The following is a 22,332-nucleotide window of genomic DNA, read 5'->3' as shown; positions in this document are numbered from 1 at the left end:
CCTATGTAAGGGATTTTATCCTCCTCCGAAACAACACATGGAATATGAGTTCCGTCAATGGCACCAATACAATCCTTGAAATGTGGCCAATATTTATAATTATTTCGTATCTTGGTTGGAACCTCCTTGAAGTTTGGATCAGAAGGTCTTACAATATCTTTAGAAAATCTTGTCATTGCTTCAAGAACTTCATTGAATTTTCTACTTATCGTTTCACCAGAATGTTTAAAGCGATTTTGCATATTACGATTGGATTGAAATTGTGCACATAAATATATGAATATTCCGAGTGCTTCTTCAGCAGGCATGGTTCTAGTTGACTTTAATCCATATTTATCCACTAATAATTTTGCAAGACTATAAAACACATGGGGTTCCATTCTTAATATCCTATAACTTTCACCTGGTGTAGATAAAACCTCTTGCAACCATTGCCATCCAGAACATAACGAAATCCTAGTAGGTTGTTTACATAAATATTTAAGATAGTATTTGGTAAGTATTGTTACCCCTGTGGCAGCATATAACATCATTTGTTTACCCCTCAGTTGTTCTTGAAGTACTAACTCTTCATCGTCTTCTTCTTCGGAGGAGGATTCATCCATTACATCATCATAAGCACTTCCATTTGAACTAATATGATTATAAAAAAAAACAAGGAACCAATTAAAATTGTTTACTTTAAAGTAAACCTTATATAACAAAGCAACTATAAAAAGCTAATATTACTCAAGAAAGTATAATGATAATGATATATAACAAATACTAAGAAAATCAAAATAACTGATATAAATAAGAAAGTTAGTCTGTTACAACACGGTAATTAAAGAGAGTAGCAATAAAAGCATAAATACAATGTTTCATAACAAATAAAAAAAAAATAACGTTGAGAAGCTTTTTTCTCCCTTTCCAATTCTTGCTCAAGCCAAACACTCCGTATATTTTCATCAGGAATACCAACAAACATCTCTCTATATTCTCGTTTCACAAATAAACGAGTTCCTAACATATAAAGCTCACTTCCTAATTCAACCCCTGGTGTTGTAGCAAGCAATGTTAGACACTCTCCAATGCTACAACCAGGAAGGTCAGTTCTTTTTGAAGTTACAGTAGCACTAGATTGAGAAAAATTCTCCATCGCACCAACAATACGTTTTAGCTCATTTTGCATGAGCTTAGCTGTGCTAACTTTAGATTTCTTTCCTTTTTGTGTTTTTTTCCTCTTTCTTCCGATGTTGTATTGACTTTGGTCTTGTCAATGCTTTCACTTTCAAGTTGTTGAGATACTGTTTCATTAATACTACCATCCATAGTAATATCCACTTGCTCCTCATCTTCTATTTCTTCGTTGCCTATGGTAGACGAGTCTTCTATTTCAGTATCATCTTGTGAATAAGGGTTCCATGAAGTTGTAGCAGAAACGATTATTTTAGCAAACATGATCTGTAAATCTGTTAAATTTTGGATTCTAGCTTCACGAAATTTAGCAACACCCGGACTGGCCTATACAAATAAATAAATGTAATTAGTTACAACTAACTACTTGAAAAAGGAAATGTAGAAATCAGATTATTGTTATGCTCACCTGTTCTTTGAGTGCCCACCACTGATCGGATGCAACAATTGTATTTTTCTCATGATCCCATCCTAACCCTGTCTCCTTTTCTATGAGATTCTTCCATGTAGTGTACTCCGTTTTTAATTTCTCCCACTTGTTTTTTAATTGTTTCTGGTCATACATTTTACCAGACCTTTGTTGGAACTTTATAACCACATTATTCCAACCAATTTTGCTAAAATGAGTGTGTGGTATATTCCCTGCATGGACCTCTTCAGCACAAACCTCACAAAAAATCTTAGTTGTTTCATCAGACCAAGTTGCTTTTGACCTCTTTACTTGTTCGTTAATCTAAAGACAAACAAAGCCATGAAATGTTGTGCATTACGCATAAGCTTCACCAACCATACACACAACATAACAATGCAATCTGCCTCCCAATGTCACGCTTTATAAATTCTACTAGCATTATATTGACAAACCTTACAACATACAAGCATTTATCATAAAACAATAATACATAATATGATCCTTTATAATCCGTGTATCATTATTTATCTTTGGTATAGATGTTGTATAACGAGTTATTCATTTTAAAAATTTAATTCCTGATAATTGAAAATAGTTTCAATCAAATCCAAAGATTACTGCTTTACACCATTGTACCAAAATAACGTACCATCAACTTTTTCATGAACTTTTTTTTTTTTGGCAATGATCCCTATATATCTATACTGGCCAAATTATTCCACTTCTTTATTGGTTTCTACCAAATGTGTATGTAAACATGTGTTCAAAAGTTCAACTTTTTTTTATTTTTGTCCTCTAGCTATATATACCTTAGCTTCTATGTTCATGAAGTGTGTAAAGAATTGTAATAAAACAAAAGTGCCTAAAGAATTAGATTCTACAGAGTAGTTTATAATCTCAGTAATAAAATCTTCTTTAATTCATTTGATTTTGATAGAATCTCAACAAATTTATCATTAATCTCAGCTTTTTTAGCCTACTAATTTAAATGATTTGGAATATGATTTACTATATACAATATACTACAATCAAGACCACAAATCATGTAAATTAAATATGCTAGTGTAACTAGTATGAAATCAAAGCTAGTTGTGACAAGTGACTTAATTAGTATGTGTACACCAAAATATGTAAATTTGAAAGATCGAACACTACTTTCCCCCCCTAATCCGTTAGTTGACAAGAATAAAACTCATAAGTTGATATCAGAGTTTTGACAAAATTTGGATGATCTTAAACATTATAAAGTTTGCTCATTTCTGTCATCACGAGTCTAATCCTCCAAAGGATTATCAAGACAACAACACCGTCAATTATTAATAAAGTATTGATATGCATTTTCAATATATACTCTATCAAGATCTACAAGAAGGATAAGTTCTCATTAAACAATTGACAAGAGTAATTTATTTACGTTTACACAAACATTAATAATTAGTAGAGGTTCTAATAAGATTTAGGACTATTCTTGAGGTTATTATATGTCTATACATACTCAAGAGATAAAACAAAACATACTTACATGATTACATAGTATAAATCATACTTATTATTAAGAGTTGATCATGTCCATTGTCCAGCAGCCTTAGCTTTGTGGGGCAAAATGTGCATGTGTGGTATTAAGAGATATCTCACCAGAATTTGCCTTTTGAAATTAAGAGAATACAAACCTTACAACATACAACATACTCCTAATTAATTTATCCTCACAGAAAATGGACCCTTCAACAACAACTAGCCATAATTGGTTTGAATCAATCATCCAACAAAACCATGTCATTTGAAATTCACTACAGCACTACCCAAACACTTGTCATATTAATCCTAGTTCATCCAACTCAATTGAATCAAAATTGAAAATACAGAATTTGAAATGAAACGCCTAAATTGAATCAAAATTGAAAATTTCAATATCTAAATTTTGGACCAAATTCACTAACCTCATTGGCAGAACTTCTGGTTCGTGACATATTGGGATGATTTGGATGAGGAGAACCACTGAGATTTATATCTTTCTCCTATTTCAAAATCAATGCAAAGAAATTAGGGTTCTACCCACAAAAGAGAAGAAATTTCCATAAATAAAAAAAATTAATACCTTATTATTGCTTGGTTGTGTCCTCTTGGGTGGACGAAATGGTGGCGCCGGTGGTCTAGGAGGACCAGATTGCATGTCGTCGGTGATGATTTTTGGCCTTGAGGGTTGAGGGGTTTGTGTTTCAGGAGAGAGAAAGAGCTGATGTTTATGAGAGAGGAGAAGAGAGAAGAGGGGTTTCTTTTTTTAATGGGATATAAGAGGTCTTTTTGTGAAATGTTAAGGATATTTTTGTCCAACAAAAAGTTTCATTAAATGGGAAAATAGCTCCCCGAGAAACTGATGTAGAGAAGCTCAAAATTGGTGCTTCTCATTTTGCCCACTCTAGAAGCTGTTTTGGGCTTCTTGAAAAAGTGTTTCTGTTTTTTAAAAATCCTTGTTTGGCCCAATTTCTATTTCTTAGATAAAGAAACCCTTGTAGAAACTAGGCCAAACAGTTACTAAGAAAGACACATGTCCCCATTCATTCAACTACACTTCTTTAACCATAGTGCCACATGTCATCTTATACTATTAACTTTTTATTACACCACTTTTTTTAATTCTTTCATTAAACTTATACTTCATCTTTCATACACACTTCATCTCTTCATCTTCATCTCTCCCCTTTAATTCAACCATTTCCTATTCTCTCTTTAATTTTAGCCCTTCCACCTTCTATTTAAGCCTCTATTTCGATTAGAGTTCCAAAATTTTAATTTCTTTAATCATGTTTCCGATTACATATTATACCCTATAATAACTTACTGATATTTCCTCACTTATTTCTCAATATAATTTTATATGAATAACCCGTGCATTGCACGGGCCAGAAGGCTTGTTAAATTTAAAGTAGGGTTTATATTGGGGGTATTTATTTTCCTTAAAAAATTATGTTTTTTTAAAGGAATTATTTAAACAAAGAAATCAATACCAAACCATATTAATTCGATTTTGGATTTTTCAACCGTACCTGCCATATAATTCAACCCAAACCAAACCACACCATCTTTAATTCGATTTTCAAAACAAAAACCAAACCGCTGTGCAATTTTTTGGGCATAGTATTTTGAGGTTTAGTGGTTTATGACTCTATGTATATTAAGTTATTAACTGCCCTAACTTAACCATTTCTACTTCTAGCTTTCACCCAAAAAAAAAAAAAAAAAAAAAAAAAACCTTAATAATCATTTCTTTTTTTTTTCGTAATCTTTCTCCACCGTATCAGCTGGTTTGTTATACCAATTACCAAATTACCAAGTCGATTTATTTGGGATTTGATCGACTCTCTGAATCGTCTGATTTCTTATTCTACTTCTCCAAATGGACCCTTACAGAGTCTTCATTAAGGATGTCAAGCGTATCGTCGTCAAGGTCAATTTCATTGCATTGTCGTTCCTTTTTTTTTTTTTTTTTTGATGAAATTGCATGCTAATTCTTGTTTTTGACGAAGGTTTTAATTCATTTGTGATCATTGAATTTGACGATGTTTTTAATAATGTGCCGATTCGAGATTTTAAGAAATTTTTCATTCACTATAATTCTTTAGTTGTATTTTAGCATTTATTGACTAACATTGTTATTTTTGGCTAATTTTGACACGAGTTAATATCCTTGATATATATTTTAATTATATACTCCCTCCGTCTCAAAAAGAACGACACATTTGGGTTGATTACGCGGGTATTAAGGAAGTTAAGTAAAAAGAAGTAAAAGTATATTGAAAAGATAAATTTACATGGGGTTTGTAAAAAAAATAGAGAGAGAAAATAATAAAATAACATGAAAAATCAAATTTTTATATGGGGAAGCTAATTTTGCACAAATATTGTAGCAAATTTGGTGGGTGTTTTATTGCAAATGGGTCATTCTTTTTGGGACAAAGTTTTGGCCAAATGGGTCGTTCTTTTTGGGACGGAGGGAGTACTATTTTAAATTACAATTTCATTATTTTGGTGTGGTATCTATTGATGAAAAGTTGCAAATGGGATATTTAGGCACAACACCACATGTTTCACATTAAGGTTGTTTTCAATTATATTGAGACATAGTTTCATGATTTTGTTGCAATGAATAACTTATTGATATTGTTCGGAACTTTTGAGAGATGATATCTGTCATCTGATTAGTTATTTTGTTGTAGCTGCTTGTAGTTGAAAATAGAAAATTGAAATTGACATCTATTGTTGATTTCCATCTCCACTTTGCTTCATCCTCCAAAAATCTCATAACGGAGCTAACCATTATTCTTGGAGTGGAGTGCATACAAAATTATTGGGTGCTAAATATTGATATAGGAAGTATGTAAGAAATTTTGTCACAAACCTCTTCAAAAACCAATTTTTTTTTGCGAGCAAAGTCATACCTTATGCCGAAAAATAGGGTTTGACCTTATTTTCTAGCATAGAATTAATCACATGTTTTTTCTTTCATGATCTCCATTTTACATTTATTATAACATTCCCAAGTGATACATTTAAAAAAAAAAATGGAGGGAGTATTACTAATTACTTTGTAATAGATATGTTCAATAAACGATGGGATAATTGAAGGGTGAGAGGCTCAAGCGTACCCAAACTACTCTAAACAAGCAATATAATGATCATGGAGCTAGAATTTGAGTTTAGTTTAACAGCTAATGAATATATACTCTGTAACTCAATGTACTGCATGCTTCAGCTAGGCTGCTAGGGCCGAGTATCAGTAGATGATCTGATCATGATTCTGTTTCTCATATTGAGAAATGAAATTTGTTATAGAACGATTTGAATTCAATCCATTATCCATAAGCAGGTTGGAACTGCCGTTGTTACTAGTGGTGAAGATGGGAGAATAGCACTTGGAAGACTAGTAGCACTTTGTGAGCAGGTCAAGTAACTTCTATTATTCCTTTTATAATTTCACCTCGATTGATCGATCGAGTATTTATAGAAATCCTTCACTTTTCTCATATTTGGTGTATCTTATTCAAACTGAACTGCTTCACATTTTTTTCGATGCAGATCAAGAAGTTACACATCAATGGATATGAAGTCATTATAGTGACTTCAGGTGCTGTCAGTGTTGGTCGTCAGAAACTTCAATTCAGGTGAAATGTCTATAGAAGTTATGTATTGAAATGTCTCATGTGAAATGTATAGTTAATACTTTGTCAAGCTATTTTTCAATTCTTACATTATTTCAATGCTTTTTGTGCAAACTACAACAGAAAATTTGTTTATAAACCAAATAAACATTGACTATCACTTGGTAATCTTGAGTTATTTGTCAATATTGCAGTGAACTTGATGACAAAGTATGTGCTGCTGTTGGACAGAATGGTCTCATGGATCTTTATGACGCGTTGTTTAGTCAGGTCACCATTCGAGCAACTTATTACGTAATTGTGAAATATATACTCATGATTGTGAAATAAACTGATTGCATAGTGCATAATGTATTTTTGCAGTTGGATCTAACGTGTGCTCAGCTACTTATTACGGACAACGACTTCAGGAATCCAAATTTTAGAACACAGCTTTCTGAAACTGTAAACCAGTTACTGGATTTGAAAATTATACCTGTAGTAAATGAAAATCATGCAGTAACTACCAGGAAAGCGCCTTACGAGGTATGTATGGTTTATTTACTTAATTTAACAACTACTCAAAAGTTATAACTTTTTGGCAAAAGCTACGACCTGTTTTGATTGACTGAACTGAGTTTAATTGAATTGAGTTCAACTGAACTGAATATTTTATGAGAGAAGAAAATTAAGAACATAATTGAACTGAACTGAAAATAATCTGAAGAGAACAAGCCCTTACTTTCACCACTGTTGTGCCAAACACACAAATTGTTTATGTAGCTACCTAAACACTGTTGTCGAACACGCCCACGTAATTTAATTTAAGCTGAACCCAGAAGTAACATACTAATAGATGCAGAGTGAATAATTTCTTAATTAAAATAACTAATGGTTCGTTTTTTCTGCAAGCTTTGACAAATCTAATTGTAAGAACTTTGAGCAGGATTCATCAGGAATATTCTGGGATAATGATAGTTTAGCAGCTTTGGTTGCTGTGGTACTAAAGGCAGATCTCCTCATTTTGTTGAGTGATATGAACGGTCTTTATAATGGTGCACCAGATGATCAACAATCAAAGCTTATACACACTTTTATTGAAAACAAGGATCGAGAAGGAGTCAGTCTTAGATTTAAGACTAGAATGTGCGAAGGGGGTTTCACAATCAAAGTAAAATCTGCTCTTGCTGCTTCCCGTGATGGAATTCCCGTAATCATAGCTAGGTATGGCTCTATGTATGGACGGAAATTGTTAATGAGCAGTGCTATTCAAATTTTGAAGGTTTTTTTAGTAGTTTTTTTTTAATAATTAATAATAAAAAATTTGCTTTAAAAGTGTTGTTTTAATAGATACTCCGTAGTTTCTCACAAAAAAAATAAATATTTTTTTTAAAAAAAAAGGTACATTTATGATGGGTAAAACGTATGTATTGATTGAGCACCTTAAACTACCTTGTCGTCTTTGTACGTGTAATCATCAAATTTAACCTCTTTTTTTTTTTTTGGACTTGTTTGAAGTGGCATAGAAACAGACACTATTATCAAAATAATTGAAGGCCAGCGTGTTGGGACTCTATTTCACAAGGATGCTCATTTGTTTGCTCCAACTAGGACACCTATGAGTCCAATTTTAAGGAATATTGAGGTATGGGAGGTTTGATCTATAATCTAATCGATATTTTACCTTTAAAAGTTGTTTTTATGTGCAAAAGGCTAGATTATGGGATGGTGAAGGAATTTATCTTTGCTATTTTTCTCTAAGCTTATAATTAACTCCTACTTAACGAGGCTATCTGTTACTTAATTTTTGATGATTGTTTTTTCAGGTGTTCGTGAACCTAGCATGGTATATAAAGTGTTTTTTATTCGATTGAGTACTTTCTATATCAATCATAAATTTGCTTTAACATTTTTGGATTTGGACAAGATCAAAATTTTGTTTTATAATTTTCTAAGTGACCGAGACGCTAACAAATTCTCACAACTTTATGTCTTTTTGCTTTTATGTTTTTGTAATGCAAGCATAGCTATAAGTTCAATGATCTACTACAGCTTGACATAATCCCGCATCAACAAAAAAAAAAAAAAAAAAGTTTTAAAATAGGTTCTTTATGATATTGCGAAGCAACTAAATTTTATTTACCAAATATTGATCTTTAAAAAAAAATTACTTTGCAATTCAACCAAAACTAGAATTAAAAATTGGTTAAGACAACTAAAAATATTAAGTAATTAATAAATCATGAAAATCTTTACCTATTCTCCTTATTGATTAATGTATATGAATATGTAACATCACAGATCGGCGTGTATACCCGTATTATATATATACCCAATAGTTATTTTTTTCTCCTAAAAGCAAATGAAAAAAATGAAAACATTTGAGTATGGAGGGAGTAAAATCAAAAGCAATTAGTTTGAAATAAAATAAAATAAAAAAGGGTGCATATTAATGTAAATATGTAATCTATAATGGCATAATGTTACTTGCTAACTATTTCCCCTTGGTCTTTTGCACGCGGCCAACTAGAATCACCACCTATTAGACTCTAGTTAAGGCTCTCCAACTCCCCAAGGTACTTAGCAGAGCAAAGTGATATGATGATAAGTGTGGGAAATTTAAAGGCACAAGTAGAAATCAAGTATGAATATATTTAAGAGAGAGGATTATGAAAGATGCTTGTAAGAATGCTTGAGAAGTTGAGAAAGTTTATAATTGTGTGCATGATTCAAAAAATGAGGGGCTCTATTTTATATACAATCTAAATCCCTCCTATCTAGAGTGTTCTTAAACTCGTCAATAATGGCCAGGTCAAAATCACCTTTCTTTGTCCTCATCATTTTTAATGAATAGAATAAGAAAATTAGGGTTAGATCGTGTAAAAAGAACCATAATCAAAACGTGGATTATAAATTAAATACAAAAGTGTGCTCTAGCTCAATTTTACCATGTATCATTGTGCCAATCTAATATATATATATAAAGGGGAGTTTTTTCCCGAGATTTTAGAGCGCCACGTAGGATTTTTATTTTTTAAAAATTATTAGAGCGCCACATAGGATTAATATTTTTAAAACACTACGATAGGATTATGCCACCCAAGATAAGTTAACGTGCCACGTAGGATTATAAATTATAGTTATATCTAATAAATAATTCAAGTGCCACATAAGCATAATTGACCAATGAGATTTTAATAGTTACATTAATTAAATACGGAATATTATCTTTTGAGATTATGAATTTTATTTAATATTTTAAAATAAATACGGAGAAAATGATATATTACGTAAAACTAATAAAATAACAAATGTAATCACATAAATATGAAAAATATTTTTTTTTTTTAAAAAAAAAAAATAGATCAACCCGTTCATCGCACGGGCTTCATCCACTACAAAAATTCGGCTAAATTGCGACCGTCTCTAACGGTCGTAAAAAGAGCAAAAACGGTCGCAAAAAGTGATTGCGACCGTCAACGGTCGTAATGTGGTAGTCGTTATTCACGTGGTCGCAAAAACTCAAAATTGCGACTGGTTGACGGTCGCAATTTATTTGCGACCGTTTCCGTTATTTTCAACGACTGTTACATTAACGGTCGTAATGTATAATATTTGCGACTGGTATAGTAACGGTCGCAAAAATGATCATTTGCGACGGCCTAAAGCGGTCGCTAAAATTTGAAAAAAAAATAAAATAAAAAATCTAAAACAAACGAAACCAAAATCTAGAAATCAATGCAAACAAAAAATAAAAATAAATCAAATTCAAGCAAAAACAAACCACAAAATCCAAATTACAAGCAGCAACCACAAAAATCAATTAATAAAATGAAACCCAGCAGAAAATAAATCAATTTTACAAGCAAAAAACCGCAAATATCAAACAAAAAATCAAAAAAATTACCAAAAATCATAGACAAATTCAAAATGAAAATTAACAAAAATCAAACCGATAAAAATGAAGAACAATTCAACCTAAAATATCAACATACGTTTGTATTTCAAAAAAAAAATAAAAAAAATCAACATACGTTTAACAAAAATAAAACCAAAATTAATGAAAAAGCACCAAACCCAGAATGAAGAACAATTCAACCAAAAAATCGACCAAAAATCAAATCCAAGAAATTCGGCCAAGAAATCGAACAAAAAAAGAATTAAAACCCACATAAATTGAAAAAAACCAAAAACAAACAAAAAAATTAAACCCACATAAATAATATCACAAATATTATACCCACATTCAAATTTGAACAAGTATCAAAATCACATAAATAAAATCGAATGAAATAAAACCCATATAAATTAAATCGCAAAGAAAATTAAATGGGCATAAATTACACCGAATTCGACCAAAAAATCGAACAAAAAATGAATTAAACCCACAAAAATCGAAAATAAATAAAAACAAACAAAATTTCAAGAAAAAACAACATACCTTTTACAATATTTCTTCCTCTTTGGGTTTATATGGTCAAATTTGACCATGAAAACTCCAGATCTGGAATTTTTATGGTCGAATTTGACCATTAACACCATAAATTGTTTGTAGCTCGATGAATATCGCAAAATTCGTTTGTTGCTCGGTGAATAACGCAAGAAAAGAAAAAAATTAGGGTGAGGAGGATAGACGAGCTAGCAGTATCAAAGAGGAGGAGCAGAAGAGAAGGAAAGAGAAGAGAGAGATAGGAAAGAGGAGAAGAGAGAGTAAGCGTGAGAACATAGAGAATAGAAAGAGGAGAGAGAAAAGAGAGAAGCGGCGTGAGAAGAGAAAATTAGGGTTAAGTTAGCTGACCACCCTTTTATACCCTTATTTAATTAAAAAAAAAAAGTTCTTTTTACGACCGCTTTTAGCGGTCGCAAATTTGCGACCGGCAAATAATCGGTCGCAATTATTGACTTTTGCGACCGTTAAAAGCGGTCGCAACTGGGTTATTTATATTTTGAATTATTTTACACGCTTTTTTTATTTTTAAAAAAAGTTAAAATACCATTGCGACGGTTTTGTAGCTAAATGACGGTCGCAAATCTGCGACCGCTTTGAAAACGGTCGCAAATTTCATAAATTGCGACCGTTTTAATGACGGTCGTAGAAAAACGGTCGCAATTTGACCAAATTTTAGTAGTGATCTAGTACTTTAGTATTAGGGCACCAAATCTAATATATATATATATAAAGGGAAGTTTTTTCCCGAGTTTTTAGAGAGCCACGTAGGATTTAATTTTCTTAGCACGCCACGTATGATTATAAAGTTTAGTTGTAGCCAATTAAATAAGAGATTATTAATTTATTTTACAATTAAATAATTCAAATGCCACGTAAGCAAAATTGACAAATGATATTTTTAAGTTTAAATTAATTAAATATAAAATATTATCTTTTGATATTAAGAATTTTATCTAAATATGCAACAAATTTTAGCACATAAATACAAAAAAATATGTTTTAGAAAATTCAAACAAACCGTGCATCGCACGGGCTTCATCTAATAACATATTAATTATGAAGTATTATATGCTAGAATAACATAATTAAAGCAGAATATTATACGAGCGTATAAAAAAAGTTGATAGAAATATATGAAGTCAAGTTATCTTTATCAAATAATCACACAAGAAAATAACGATTCATCTTACAAGATTTTTCATGACTTTCTTGGAAAGATGATCATGGTAACGTTGAAAGGAAACTCCACCGGGCACCGGCACATATTCTCACCTCCAATCAATCACGACAAACGACGAATAACCATAATTCAAAAATACAAATGATACACAAATACGAAAGGTACCTTAATTACATAATTAACATTTATTTTATGGCTCCTTAGACACCTAGTGGTGTTAATTTTATGGCTCCTTAGACACCTAGTGGCATAGAACGTAGGAATAGTGCAGGGGCGAAGCCAAGAATTAAATTCTATAGGGGCCGAGACTTATATTAATTAAGATAATATTATACATAGATTAAGAATATGGAGAAAATTATTATAAGAAGGATTGGAAAAGTAAAATAAACAAAACTAATACTCCCTCCGTCCACTTTTGATAGTCCCTTATGGACAAATTTTAGTCCCAAAATGTTAGATTTCGGGAAAACTCCTCAATATGGAGTGTGTACCATTGATCAAATATATAGAGTTTACAACGCTAGGCCTAAACACGTTAGGAATCCTAGATCCGATAAACATACAAAATATACATTTAATATATCCTAATCTGTGACAAATATTATCCTAAATATAATATCTATCACACCCCCGCAGTCGTAGCGGGAGGAGGTCGTACGCTAAGACTGGACCTAAATTCCAGAAATAAATCTCGTAATAGGCCTTTAGTGAAAATGTCCGCAAACTGATATCTAGTAGGAACATGTAGAACCCGTACTTCCCCCAAAGCAACCTTTTCTCGAACAAAATGAATATCCATCTCCACATGTTTGGTGCGTTGGTGTTGTATCGGGTTGCCAGAAAGGTAGATAGCACTGACATTATCACAATAAACTATAGTAGCCTGCCGTAGAGGACAATGTAACTCAAGTAATAAATTACGAAGCCAACATGCCTCAGAGACAACATTTGCGACGCCTCGATATTCTGCTTCTGCACTCGATTTAGACAAAGTATGTTGACGCTTAGATGACCAAGACACGAGGTTGTCCCCAAGGAAACAACAATAGCCCGAAGTAGAACGCCGGGTATCGGGACAACCTCCCCAGTCAGCGTCAGTGTAAGTAATCAATCGATGAGAAACAGTAGGATATAAATGTAAGCCGTGATCAATGGTACCCTGAACATAACGCAGAATGCGTTTCAATGCCTCATAATGAGGTTCCCGGGGATCATGCATAAATAGACACACCTGTTGTACCGCATAAGAAATATCTGGCCTGGTAAATGTGAGATACTGAAGAGCACCTGCTAAACTGCGATACAAAGTAGGATCCCGAAAAGGTGGTCCGGCATCTGCACTAAGTTTGGACTTAGTGTCAACTGGAGTAGCTGCAGGCTTACAAGAGGCCATACCTGCACGCTCTAAAATCTCCTGTGCGTACTTTTCCTGTGAAAGTAGCATATAAGAGGGTTTGCGGGTCACCGCAATCCCCAAAAAATAACTCAAAGTCAGTCATAGGGAACTCAGTTTGCAACTGAGAAATAATTCATGTACGCAACCTGTCAGATGAGGTAGCTAAAATAATATCATCAACATATAAAAGCAAATATGCCATATCATCACCCTGCCGGAAAGTAAAAAGAGAGTTGTCACTCTTGGAAATGACAAAACCCAATTTGACGAGAAAATTTGCAAAGCGTTGGTACCAAGCTCTAGGAGCTTGTTTCAAACCATAGAGAGCCCTGCGGAGCCGACAAACATGAGTAGGAGCCCTCCGATCAACAAAACCCGGAGGTTGATGCATATAAACAGTTTCCTGCAAATCACCATGTAAAAAGGCATTTTTGACATCTAGTTGATGTATCGACCACTTTTTAGCCAAAGCTAAACTGAGAACAGTGCGAATAGTGGCCGGTTTAACTATCGGACTGAAATTCTCATCACAATCCACACCAATTTCCTGTGACCAGCCATCACATACAAGACGAGCTTTGTGCCTTTCAAGGTCACCATTAGACTTGTATTTATGCTTAAAAAGCCACATACAATTTACAACATTCACCCCCGCAGGCCTAGGCACCAATTCCCATGTCCCTGTTTTAATTAAAGCACTATACTCATCATTCATCGCCGCATTCCAATTTTGGTCATTTAAGGCTTGTTTATATGATTTTGGAAGGGGTGATTTGATGTGAGAAGGACCCGATTGTTGAACGGTTAGGTTGCAATATTTCGGGTTTGGCTTAAAGATACCCCGTTGACTACGGGTGACTCGGGGAGAGGGGGGTGGTGGCCGAGTAGGTTGGAGAGGGGGGATGCCACGCATCAGTGGGGGGGAGTATGTAGACGAGGCTGGGTTGTGTGGCAGTGGGGTCCACGGTGATGTTGCGGGAGGAGTGGGTGTGCCGCAATTGTGTTGCGGAGTGGTCTGACAGGAAGTAGGCCCAGTCCGTGAAAAGGGTGAAGAGAAGGACTGGGTTGCTGCAGGGGCTGGCCCATTAGACGCTGGCCCAGCTGGAGTAGTGTAGGGGTGGGCTGGCGAAGGTGGGCCTGGTGTGTGGGCCTGGGGTGTGGGCTGCCGAGTTTGAGGAGCTGGGTTTGAGTGAGTGAGTTGATTCCGTAAATAAGAATGAGTGAGCAATGGAGATTGTTCATCAAAGCCTAAAAAATTATAATCTGACAATCTGAAATTAGCCAAATTTTTGTAAGGGAAAACCGACTCATCAAACACAACGTGTCTAGAAAGAATAATTTTGTTTGTGGTGAGATCAAAGCACTTATAGCCACGGTGATTGGAAGGATAGCCTAGGAAGACACAAGGAGTAGACTTCGGGGCAAGCTTATGTGGAGCGGTAGAGGCTAAATTTGGGTAACAAAGACAACCAAAAACTCTAAGATGATCATAAGAAGGGTTTTTGCGAAAGAGAGCTTGAGCCGGAGTTAAGTTCTCTAGGGACTTAGTCGGTAAGATGTTAAGAAGATAAGTAGCGGTCTCTAAAGCATGGGCCCAAAAAATCGGAGGAAGGGATGCATGGAATAGTAAAGTGCGTTTGATATTATTTATAGTGCGAATCATACGTTCAGCTTTGCCGTTTTGGGAAGAAGTGTGAGGGCATGAAAATCTGAAAACCATTCCATTATCTAGACAAAATTTCTTGAAAGGATCATTGTCGAATTCACGACCATGGTCACTTTGAAAGCATTTAACGGGTCTTTCAAATTGAGTTTGCACATATTGTCTAAAATTGAGAAAAGATTGGAATGCTTGAGATTTAGAAGCTTATAAAACACGTTAAGATTAAGAAACACATGCATACACGAGTATTTAGAAAAGATTGAATGCACATATTAGGGCGTGAAATGTTTACCTTATTTGCTTTTTCCAACAACCATAAATATTACTCCAATTTGCAACAATACTTGTGCAAATTTATATTTCCCAGGTAAATTTTGTTTTCGCATTCACTTAAGTTGCATGCATAAAAACAAAGCACTAAGTCTCGATTTCGGTACCTCTTTGCTAATGGGCTGAATCACATGTCCACTCCTACCACTGAACAATGGATTATTACAAGACAATTCTAATATGTAAATTCATTGTTTATAATAATATTTTAAGGGGGCCAGCTTTTGATGTTAATGAAACTTGCAATTGGGCCACGGGGGCAGGGCCTCCACCAGCCCCCCTAACTCCGCCCCTGGAAGGAGTCCGTACATACATAACTTCAACAATATAAAGAGAACAAACATAACATTAAACTTGACCATCAATTTATTTGGGGTAATCATTTTGGCACTTCAACATTAATTTTTCGCATAATTCCTTAAAAAGTAATTAAGGAAATAATTTTTGTGCCATTATATTGGGGGATACCTTACGACACCGGTAACGGGTCGGGTGCAGTGATAGGGATCACAACATTGGTAAAAAAAACCCGTCACACCACTCCCCAAAGCCTACACAACCAAGATTATTAGGAATCATGATTCTCTCAAGCTGCAACAAGATGTTTTTTGATGGAAGAGACATAATCTTTCTATTAATATTATTGTGATTACCATTGGCAGAAGTGACAACAATCAACATAAACCCAACCATAATAACTAGCATAATATTTTTCATTACCTTACTCTTTCCCTTCATATTCATCTCTAAGTGATCAATTTCTGTTTTGTAGGGTGTTTTGATTGTTGTTGGTGTAATTCAAAAACTAGAAAAGTAACCTACCTTTTATGAAGTTCTTCGAGTGATAAGGAATTAGGGAGTGGAGTGTTGGGCCAGGGTCACCCACTTTGACGGGTTGCACGCACACTCCACTCCACATTAGTATGATATTGTCCGCTTTGGGCCTAGCCCGCACGGATTTATTTTTGAGCACTTTCCCAAAAGCCCTCATACTATTTGGAGTGTGCAATCACTTATAAGGAAATCATCCTTTCCTTATTTCTTCCATGTGGGACTTGGGATGAACTATCCCAACAAACCTCCCCTCAGACCAAGGACCACATAACTCATGGTCTCCCCTCCAACGAAACTATCTTGCACCGCCGCTATATCCACGGGACACGCGCGCCTGAGCCACAATGTCAGGAGGACTTTCGACACAAGGCACCAAATCGTGAGGTCACACATTTGAGGGAACCGTCCCATGCACACGTAACGCCCATATTGTCCCAGCCGAACCGTCGGCTCTGATACCAATTGCTGGGCCCAGGTCACTCACCTTAACGGGTCGCATGCACACTCCACTCCACATTAGTATGATATTGTCCGCTTTGAGCCTAGCCCGCACAGATTTGTTTTTGGACACCTTGCCAAAAGGCCTCATACTATTTGGAGTGTGCAATTACTTATAAGGAAGTCATCCTTTCCTTATTTCTTCCATATGGGACTTGGGATGCATATTCCCAACAATCCTCCCCTCGAACGATAGCCCCAATCTGCTACTAGCCCATCTCAGTACCGCCGTTACTACCACGGGACCCGCCGCTTGATTACACAAGCAGCTACCACGATTCACTCTCCACCACGCACCGGACCATGCCCATTGGACAACAAGCCCACACGCTCCGCCAACGAATTACAGGACAACCACGACAAATCTTAGTGCAACCTCCAGACTACACAGCTGAACACACACAAGAGGACTTTCGATACATAGGCTCACCAGATCACCAAACTTCGATGACACATGAGAGATAGGTTCTCTCTCCACCACACATTGGACCATGCCCATTGGACAACATGCCCACACGCTCCGCCAACGAATTATAGGACAACCACGACCAATCTCAAAGCAACCTCTAGACTACACAGCTGAACACACACGAGGACTTTCGATACATAGGCTCACCAGTCATAATCAACTATTTCGATGCATACATGCATTATTGCTTATTGCTATTGTACATGGTTGGTGGCCCTTAGGTTTTTTCATTTTCTATCAAGTGGATTTTTTTTCAATAACCATATTATGAAGTGACATCCTAATTTTTCTATAATGTAATCATTGTGCTAATTATCATTTAAACAAACTTTTCTCCCTCGAAAGATATAGTTTTATCATCATCACCTTCTAAAGATAGGGTACTTTGAGTGGCGGATCCAGAATTTCTAATAACGAACTATTAGCAAACCGTAAATAACTAGAACTCATAAAGTCATAATAAACTATTTAGATTGTCACAGTATACAACATTCAACTGAACGAATTGGATTAACTTTATATACTCCCTCCGTGTTTTAATAAGTGTTACATATTAACCAAACACACATTTCGAGACACTACTTTGAACATTAATTTATCTAATTAATTATATGTTAGTATAATCATAGGAAATTTTATAATATTAAAGTATGCGTTATAACAAATCCAACAATGTATTATTCAATAACATTTGTTTTTTATATATAGGTAAATTAATCAAGTCAAAACATTATGTGAATAGTGAAAAAAGTCAAACTGTAACACTTATTAAAATACGGAGGGAATAATGTGTTATCTAAAAATTATACCCCTCCCTATTTTTGTAAGTGCATGCACAATTTTGACCTTTTTACTATACATGTACCACTTTGACTTGTTAAAACAAAACCCCATATTTACTAATATTAGTGTTTTTTTTTTTAATTTGTCCATAATATATACTCCATATATAACTATATAAGTGTTATCAAATTAAAAAGCAGTCCCTTAAATGCTCCATGAATTATACACTACAAAGTATGTATTAGTATTATTATCAATCAATCGGTTAAAGTTTTATACGACATGATGCATTGAATATAAGAAGAACAAAAAACTATAACATGCGATATTTTTTATATACATTTCTATGTAAATTTTCATAAATACTGTTACTTATATAAAGCTAAATAATTTGATGATCAAGTATGAGCTTTAATTTGGAAAAAAAGATATGCATGAAAATGGGAAGAATTACTATGGATGGAGAGAGTATATTCTAAATTAGAAAGCTATTTCTACATGGTAATTCATATAAAAATGGGAAGCTTTCTTTTAATATATACTCCCTCCATGTTTTAATTTTAATAAGTGTTACACTTATCAAATCCGGCCGTGTTTTAATAAGTGTTACACTTCCTTTTTTGGCAAAACTACATTAAAATATTATATTTGTCTCCTCTCATGAGCCCACTACTACTTTTTTTATTATTATTATATCTTTCCTCTCACATTCATTACTTTTCAATAAACTACTAAGGCCCCGTTCTTTAGAGCTGCTTTGCTCTACTCGGCTCTGCTGAAATCTGCTCTGCTCTGCTTTCCTGAAATATGCTCTGCTCTGCCCTGCTCTGCTCTACTTAAAATTAATACTTAATATTGAATTATTATAATAATAAATAATATTTAATAATAATAATAAATAATAATTAATATTTAATAATAATAATAATTAAATAATTAATACTTAATAATAATACTACTACTAATAATAATAATTAATTAATGATATTTAATAAAAAAAAAAATAATAATTAATTATTAATATTTAATAAAAATAATAATTAATTAATAATAATAATTAATATTTAATAATAATAATAGTAATAATACTACTCGTAGTAATAGTAATAATAATACTTATAACTAATAATATTAATTATAATAACAATAATTGATTTTTATAATAACAATTAATATTAAGATAATAACTAATATTTAAAGATAATACTAATTATTAATTTTTAATAGTAATAATAATAAATTAATATAATAATAATGGAAAATACAAGTTAATCTGCCAGATAAACGAATTTTTGTTAATCTGATGGCGTTTTTGTAAATATATTGAAAAAGCAGGGTCATTTATTAAGTACTGTTCAATTACTGTTTGCCTTTTGCTTAAACTGTTTAGTGAGGAAATTACACATGTACCCCTCAACTAATACATGGAAAGATGCATATACCCCTCCATTGCTACTTGAAAAGATAATTATACCCCTAGATAAACAAATTCGTTAATCTGGGGAATGGACTGGGGTCGGCTCTAATAATAATAATTAATATTTAACTTTAAAAATTTAATGTTTATAATAATAATGCGATAATATTAGTAGTAGTAGTAGTAGTAGTAGTAGTAATAATAATAATAATAATAATAGTAATAATAATAATAATATTTTCAGTGACCTTTATCTCCTTTACACCTTTATAAAAATAATAAAAATAATAATACTCTCTTTCATGGTCCCATCATACTTTTATTATAATAATACTCTCTTTCATAAAAATAAAATGTTACTCGCATGCCGCTGCCTATTACATTTTATAAGTGGACTATATGTAAAACTAGAAATTAAATTTGATCATATTAATAAAGCAGAAGTAGGAAAATGAAAAAGAATACATACACGGAGTACTTAGGAGGTCAAAAATAATAATACTCTCTTTCATGGTCCCATCATACTTTTATTATAATAATTTATTCATTCACTCACAATATTATATTTATCTCTTAAAACTATGTGCATTCCCAAGTGATGTATATAAAAATAAAACGGAGGGAGTATAACGTATAGAGTAAGGTAGGTAGGGGTTAGGTACGCAAGGTGCATCAGGTACGCAAGGTGCATCAGTTGGCACAGTGGCGAAACCAGAATTTTTTAGTGAGGGGGGCTAGATCTATCATATCTATGTATGTGTTATTTCGCAACTATTATTGAGTTCGTTGAATTACATTTACTGTTTAAAAAAAAATATTAGTTGCAAGATTTTAATTCTTGACCTCTTGTTCGTTTAATATCACATGGCCAAAACCAACTTCTCTACACTAAAGCTTATATAAATTATATACAAAATTTAATATTTTTTTTTAGCCAAGGGGGAGGCCATGGCCCACCCTAGCCCCCCTTCCCCTTAGCTCCACCCCTGAGTTGACAACCTTTATATTAAAGCTATAAAATATAGTATGAAGTAACCAAATATAGAAATGATACATTTTAAAAAGAACACCTATGAAAAGGGAAGTGATGCAAAATAAAATAAAAAAAAAATATTGGATTTTTTTGTAAATAACCACCCCAAAATGTACCCTACATTGAATTAACCACTCGTTTTTTTCGAAATTAAAAAATACCACCCATTAATGTCAAAACCAGTAGATTTCACCACCCTTCTTCAATTCTGACCGGTTTTCCGACTTAGGCTACATGTGTCACCATGTAATTGCTCAAAATTATTTTTTTTTTAAAAAAAATCCCCTTAAAGCTCCTCCATCTCCTATCACCCCACCAAAATCAACCACTATTACCGGACTACCCTCACCCCAGCACCATTACTCCTGCCGGCGAACCTCACCAAGCTAAGCCCCAACCCTTGCTCGCAAAACCCCACCTAGCCCCTACCCCAAACCCCTACCCATGTCTCTGCTTCCTCATGAAACCCCACCCACTTCGCCGCTTTCCCACAAAACCCCTACCACGTCGCCGCTACCTCTGCTCACAAGGTTGCACTTGCACTCTTCAATTTTTTTTTTTTTTAAATTAATTTTATGTTTTTTAGGGTTTTGATTTGTTGGTTTGATAAGAATGTCGATTTAATTCAAGTAACAATGGATTTGAATCATGTACAAAACTTCTGAAATTTTCAAGTGATTTTGTAATTGATTGAAGATGAGAAAGAAAGTGGAAAAAGAGGAGATTTAGAGAGTTGCTATTTTCTCTGGAAATATGGGTTGACAGTTGTGACAATGTGACGGTAGTTGTGACGGTGATGATGAGATTGAGGAGTGGATGAGATTGCTGGAACGGGGGTGGGAAATGGAAGGGGTGCCGGGAACGAAAACGGTGAAGGGAATGGGTTGCCGGAGGTCAGTGGCAGCGATGGGCTTGGATTTTTATGATTTAATCTTTATTTTATATTTTGTGGGCCCCTGAGTCGGAAAACAAGTCGGATTAAGTTGGAAAACTGGCCGGAATTGGAGAAGGGTGGTGAAATCTACTGATTTTGACATTAATGGGTGGTATTTTTTAATTTCGAAAAAAAGGTGGTTAATTCAATACAGAGTACATTTTGGGGTAGTTATTTACAAAAAATCCAAAAAAATTTAAGGGAGTACATTTTACTTGAAACAAGTTTAGAGGCGCATGCATACAATGCGTGCACGACTATCCCCCTCTTTATACTTCGTACATAAAGTTATATACTTTACTTATTTGCATATACGGTATATTGAAATAATTTATTACTCTATATTATTTATATTTAGTAGATGTAAAAATTCATTTAAGGGATGAGTTATAAAAGAAAACCACGCAAAAAAAAAAAAAAAAAAAAAAAAAAAAAAAAAATTCTAGATTTACTTTTACACGGGCTTAAATATTTTTTATTTTAAGCACTGCACGATATAAATATTCATACTATTATTATTTTTTTTTTGAGAAAAATGCATAAATCAGTATGATTGGTTATATATATATAGGGGAAGGCTCTCGTGAGAATTTTTCTTATGTAAGAATGTTTCTTA

The 22,332-nt window shown here is 33.7% G+C and overlaps 1 protein-coding gene across 1 annotated transcript; it reads left to right on the top strand.

Moving 5' to 3' along the window:
• The first annotated feature begins 4,985 nt into the window (after window positions 1–4,985).
• Window positions 4,986–8,788, top strand: LOC145607298 (delta-1-pyrroline-5-carboxylate synthase-like). Its single transcript, XM_081663001.1, has 10 exons — window positions 4,986–5,036; window positions 5,806–5,940; window positions 6,456–6,530; window positions 6,665–6,750; window positions 6,942–7,017; window positions 7,111–7,272; window positions 7,673–7,950; window positions 8,245–8,371; window positions 8,553–8,572; window positions 8,749–8,788. The coding sequence occupies exons 1-10, from the start codon at window positions 4,986–4,988 to the stop codon at window positions 8,786–8,788; spliced, it is 1,050 nt and encodes a 349-aa protein (XP_081519127.1).
• The last annotated feature ends 13,544 nt before the right edge of the window (window positions 8,789–22,332 follow it).

This window comes from Chenopodium album, chromosome 23, assembly GCF_948465745.1.
Source record: "Chenopodium album chromosome 23, dcCheAlbu1.1, whole genome shotgun sequence".
Taxonomy (NCBI): Eukaryota; Viridiplantae; Streptophyta; class Magnoliopsida; order Caryophyllales; family Amaranthaceae; genus Chenopodium; species Chenopodium album.
This window is presented reverse-complemented; position numbering and strand designations above follow the sequence as displayed.